Genomic DNA, 4,779 nt, shown 5'->3' with positions numbered 1-4,779 from the left:
GATAGAAACTACTACGGCATACAGCGATAGAAACTACTCCAAGTCGCTACCATCACCATCATCCTCGTCGGTGTCGTTCGAGGTTGAGATCCATATATCATCCCAACGTTCGTCGTCCGCGGTGAAGAACGACCTCCCACCTGCTGAAACTATATCGCACCGCTCGTTCGTCAATGCCTTCCGCTGACGCCGGTCAGCCCGCTCCGCGCGGCGCCTTGCCGTCCTCTCCGCCCAGTAGGCATGCTCGTCGACGACGTGCTCCGGGTGGCGACGGCGCCACTCCGTCATGGCTCGCTCGTCCTCCTTGGCGACGAGGAGGCGGCGCTGCCGCCGAGCGTGGTCGGCATGATCCATGTCGGTGATGAGACGCGACGAAGGGGCCACGCGCTGCGCCTGCTCGCGCGTGAAGACGTCCCGAAAATTCATCTGAGACCGGGGCCTGTCCAAGCGCCACGCCGCCACGTCGTACGCGCGGGCCGCCTCTTGCGCGCTCCGGAACGTCCCGAGGCCGAGCCGGACGTCGCCGGACCGTATCTCGACGGAGTACTAGCCGTTGAAGCGCTCGCGGACGCCGCGATAGCCCGAAGCACCCCGGCGGCGCGGCGGCATGATGACGCGGTGGTGGCAAGGCGGCGAGGTTGCGAGGAGAGGGCGCGTGGCTTGTGCTGTGCGCGTGGCGAGCGCGGCAATTTATAGACGCGCGTTGCGACGCGCTAAATCTACCGCGCCGCGTGCCGCTCTCTCCCGCGCGCGGTAAGTTCCCGCCACCGCTGGAGCGCGCGGAATCAGCCGGCGCGAGCTAAAACTTAACGCGCCTTTTGGAGATGATCTAAGATGGGTAATGGGGTGATGACGATGAGCCCTTCCTTCTCTCCGGAAGAGTAATTCCTTCTCCTTCCTGCATTTAAAATCGATCCAAATTCTCCGTAGCTAAACTGGACTAATTGTTTTGTGACTAACAGTACACGTTATCTCTTTCCTGGCCACGAGGAAGATACTGAAGATACTGAAAAAGAGACGCAACGCCCTTGAATTTATTATGTATTGACATGGACATGCCTTGGTAGTAGGTAGGTTGGCAACTTACATCATCGTACCGAGCCCGTGCCACTCTTATTTATTCTACTCCCGCATACGTACGAACCACTACACAGTACACACAGCACACAAGTCTCCAGCGGCCATGCAGCCTCAGAACGCGCCGGTCGCCATCCTCAGGAACGCCCCCACGGCGTCGTCACCACGCCCGCGGTCACCGCGGCGGCGCTCCTGCTCCTGCTCGTGGCGGCTCTGCTGCTCGGGCCCGGCGACGAAGCCCTCGTCCTGCTGGTCCTTGGCGCGGAACACCTCCTGCACCTCCCTGGCGGGCCTGCCGAAGGTGAGCTCCTGGGCGGGGCTGTCCAGCTTGCCGATCACGTTGTTCCTCCCGGCGAGCCACACCCGCTCGTTCCTCTCGGCGTTGATCTCGAAGCACACCACCTGGAGGTTGCTGCTGCCGCGGGACGAGGCGATCTCCACCACCGGGTGGCCGGGCGGCACCACGAACACCGAGCCGCGCGACACCCGCGCGCGGACCGTCTCGTACCTCTGCTGGTCCTGCTCCTCCTCGGACTCGGACTCGGACTCGGAGCCGGACCCGCGTCGTCGGCGTTGCTGCCGCTGGTCGTCGTCCTCTTCCTCGCTCCGCCTGCCCTTGCCGTGCTCGTGCTCGCGGCGCTCGCTGTCGCGGGCTAGGTGCGGGCACACGATCTGCACCTCGCCCTCGCCTTCCAGCACGACGGCGAACTTGAACGACTGCGTGTTCAGGTACGGCGCGGTCATAGAACCCTGCCATTGACACATGCATGCATGTCACGTAATCAAATCAAGCGCCGGTAGAAATGCTTTTCTCGGAGCCTAATTAAGCGAGCGTGGTGACGCACCGGCGTGATGTTGGCGACGGCGACACGGACGTCGTGTTGGGCGAGGGCGTGGAAGCTGCGGGCGTCGGCCTCGAAGAGGCGGCCGTGGCGGTTGGCGATCTTGGGCCGCTGCTCCAGGAGGTTGAAGGTGTCGCGCGAGTCGCCGCGGAACGGGGGGAGAGGCCAGTGGTGGCCCTGCCCGCCCTCGGACGCCTGCCGACGCAGCTCGCGGAGCTGCTCCTCGGACGCGCGGACGATGGAGATGGACGACTCCTCCTCCTGGCCTTGGCGCCTGCCGAACAGCAGCCTGCCCAGCTGCTCATCCGAGGTCTGCACGTTCACGTCCATGTCCATGGGTGTGAGTACCGAGTTTTTCTTTTCTTTTTTCAGTTTTGCTAAGTCTTCGATGCTATAGTCCTTTGATTTTGCATGGAGATTCATAAAAAAATATTCTTTTTAGTTTTTTCTTTTTCTTCTTATGCAATATCACTTGACTGAGCGACCTAGCCGCACCCTTTTTTTTGAGTAAAGAAAGAGAAGTTGGTACTGTACGTACCTTCAAAGCCGCTGTGAGCACGCGTTTGCTCAAACTCGCGAGGAGAGGCTTGGCCGAGAAATACTGCACGGGATATCCACGTGTCAGTCAGTCAGTGCGCCGTTATCCAATCGAGAAATTCGAGCGGCATCTAGTTTGAATTACCTGGAACTTGCCGGGCACGGAGATGGTGTGGAGAATCTTGGCGATGACCAGCTTCCTCCGGCCGTCGGTGTTGGCCAGGTGCATGATCGACCCCGCCGGCGCCACGATGACATCGCCTTGCCTGACGGTGTAGGACCGCCTCTCGCCGTTCTCGATCACCGTTAGCACGCCCTCGCCTGCATGCGTGCATGCATGCATGCATGCGCACGTTAGTTATCATCGATCGGCAGATGCATGATACGTGTACAAGATGGACGGTACCTTGAGCGACGTAGCCGACGCCGTCCGCGTCCGTGAGTCCCGGCACGACGAACGAGCGCGGGTTCACCTCCATGATGGCGACGCGGTAGTTCCTGATGCCTCGGAGGAGCCTGGACACTTCGTCGAACGGGCGAAGGGCCTTGACGAACCCGTGGTCGCTCCGGATGATGCTACGGAAGCTACGCGGGCCGAACACGTACGGCCGGCGGCTATCCCCGTGCTCCTCATCACGCTCTCCCTCGCCGCGCCGGCCACGGCCCTGCTCGTGCCTTCCGTGCTCCTCACGCTCCCCCTCGCCGTGCCGCCCACGGCCACGGCCCTCCTCCTCCTCACGCTCTCCCTCGCCGTGCCGCCCACGGCCACAGCCCTGCTCCTCCTCACGCCCCCCTTCGCCGTGCCGGCCATGGCTGTGGCCCTGCTCCTCCTGCTCGTGCCTTCCGTGCTGCTGCTGCTCGTCCCGGCACTCCTGCACGCACCGGGCATGCGAGTACCGCGGCCGGTCCTGATGGCACCGCTGCACGCACTGCTGAAGCGAGCGCCCACCGCGCCTGTCCTCCTCCTCGTCATGGGAGGCCGAAACAGCCGCGGCGAAGAGAAGGCTTGTGCCCAGGAGGAAGAGGAGAGGGATGGTTACTCTGGCTCTGGTCGCCATTGTTGAACTAGCTAGCTCTGTGTGTGTGATTCTGCTGGGAAGTGGAGCTCGAGCCACCGTATTTGTAGCGCGCGCGCCGCTGTACGTGGCGCCGTGGTGCGGCTACGTGGAGGGGAGCTGCGTGCCAGCGGGGAGGCGGGTCGCCACGTCGCGCGGCCGTGCTTATCGCGCCACCGGCGAGGTGCGGGCCAGCTTGGGCGTCGCTTGTCGTGGCGTGCTCCTGCTCTACGCCGCCGAGCGACGGAGCTGGGTGAGTGGATTGCGGTGCGGTGCTTCGTACAGAGCACCTAGACGCTCTACGGACAAGACGACGAGAGCGTCCCGTGACTCCAGTAGGAGACGTGATTTCTCGCGAAATTTTTATGCAGAAGAAACAAAACACTTCTTACGGGATTTCTTCTTGGCTTTTAAATCATACTCCCTCTGTTCCAAATTACTCGTCGCTAAAATGAATGTATCTAAAACTAAAATACATCTAGATACATTCATACGTGTGACAAATAATTCAGAACGAAGGAAGTAGTTTTTTCCATAATAAGATGAAAGAAATGAGGAAGGTCTTGAAGGGATGGAATTTGAATTTTGAAGCAAATTTGAGGAAACAAAAAAGAAGTTGGCTGAAGAAATAGACAGACTTGATAAAAAAGAAGAGGAAGGGATTTTGATGGGATTAGAGAGAGAGAGAGTATAAAAAAATCTGCCAAACTAGTTTAAAAAAAATCCTAAAAGAAGAGGAATTGAAATGGATGCAAAGATCTCATGATACTGCCCAGTTTTTTTGGACGATTCTCCCAGAATCGCCCCCCTTTCCAGCTTTTCCCAGAATCGTCACTTCATATTTTTTTTACAATCCTATCTAGTTAAGGTCTAATTAGCTAGGATTGTAAAAAAAATATGAAGTGATGATTCTGGGAGAAGCTGGGGAGAGGGGCGATTCTGGGAGAATCGCCCAAAAGAACTGGCCCTTTGTTTGAGGGAGATTCTAATACAAGATACTATCATGTTAAGGCAAATGGGAGGTTTAGGAAAAGTAGAATTGTTAAGTTGATATAAGATGAAGGGGTGATTGAAGGGCAACAGAATCTAAAGGAGTGTATTACTAAGTTCTATAAAGACCTTTTTAGTGAACCTGAGATTAAAACTCTAATAATTGACTCTAGTGGTGTTGAAACACTCACTGAGGAAGAGAGAGAATTTATCATCAAGAAATTTACAATGGAGGAAATGAAGAATGCAATATTTGGAATGGAGAAAAACAAAGTCCA

At 57.5% G+C, this 4,779-nt stretch overlaps 1 protein-coding gene across 1 annotated transcript; it reads right to left on the bottom strand.

Annotated features, from left to right (window-relative positions):
• Positions 1 to 1,004: 1,004 nt before the first annotated feature.
• On the bottom strand, positions 1,005 to 3,534 carry LOC119294580 (63 kDa globulin-like protein). Its single transcript, XM_037572790.1, has 5 exons — positions 2,863 to 3,534; positions 2,602 to 2,777; positions 2,458 to 2,520; positions 1,923 to 2,231; positions 1,005 to 1,827 (listed from the first exon to the last, which is right to left on the bottom strand). The coding sequence occupies exons 1-5, from the start codon at positions 3,512 to 3,514 to the stop codon at positions 1,192 to 1,194; spliced, it is 1,836 nt and encodes a 611-aa protein (XP_037428687.1). The 5' UTR covers positions 3,515 to 3,534; the 3' UTR covers positions 1,005 to 1,191.
• Positions 3,535 to 4,779: the final 1,245 nt, after the last annotated feature.

Source organism: Triticum dicoccoides, chromosome 4B, assembly GCF_002162155.2.
Source record: "Triticum dicoccoides isolate Atlit2015 ecotype Zavitan chromosome 4B, WEW_v2.0, whole genome shotgun sequence".
In the NCBI taxonomy this organism is placed as follows: domain Eukaryota; kingdom Viridiplantae; phylum Streptophyta; class Magnoliopsida; order Poales; family Poaceae; genus Triticum; species Triticum dicoccoides.
Note: the sequence above shows the minus strand (reverse complement) of the source record. Positions and strands in the feature narration are given on the sequence as shown.

Bases quoted from the DNA above. Each gene is read 5' to 3' on its own strand.
- LOC119294580 (XM_037572790.1), bottom strand. From the start codon at position 3,514: ATGGCGACCAGAGCCAGAGTAACCATCCCTCTCCTCTTCCTCCTGGGC. The intron at 2,521-2,601 runs GTAATTCAAACT...TATCCCGTGCAG, and splicing joins CCGTGCCCGGCAAGTTCCAG to TATTTCTCGGCCAAGCCTCT. The intron at 2,232-2,457 runs GTACGTACAGTA...GTGAACGTGCAG, and splicing joins TGCTCACAGCGGCTTTGAAG to ACCTCGGATGAGCAGCTGGG.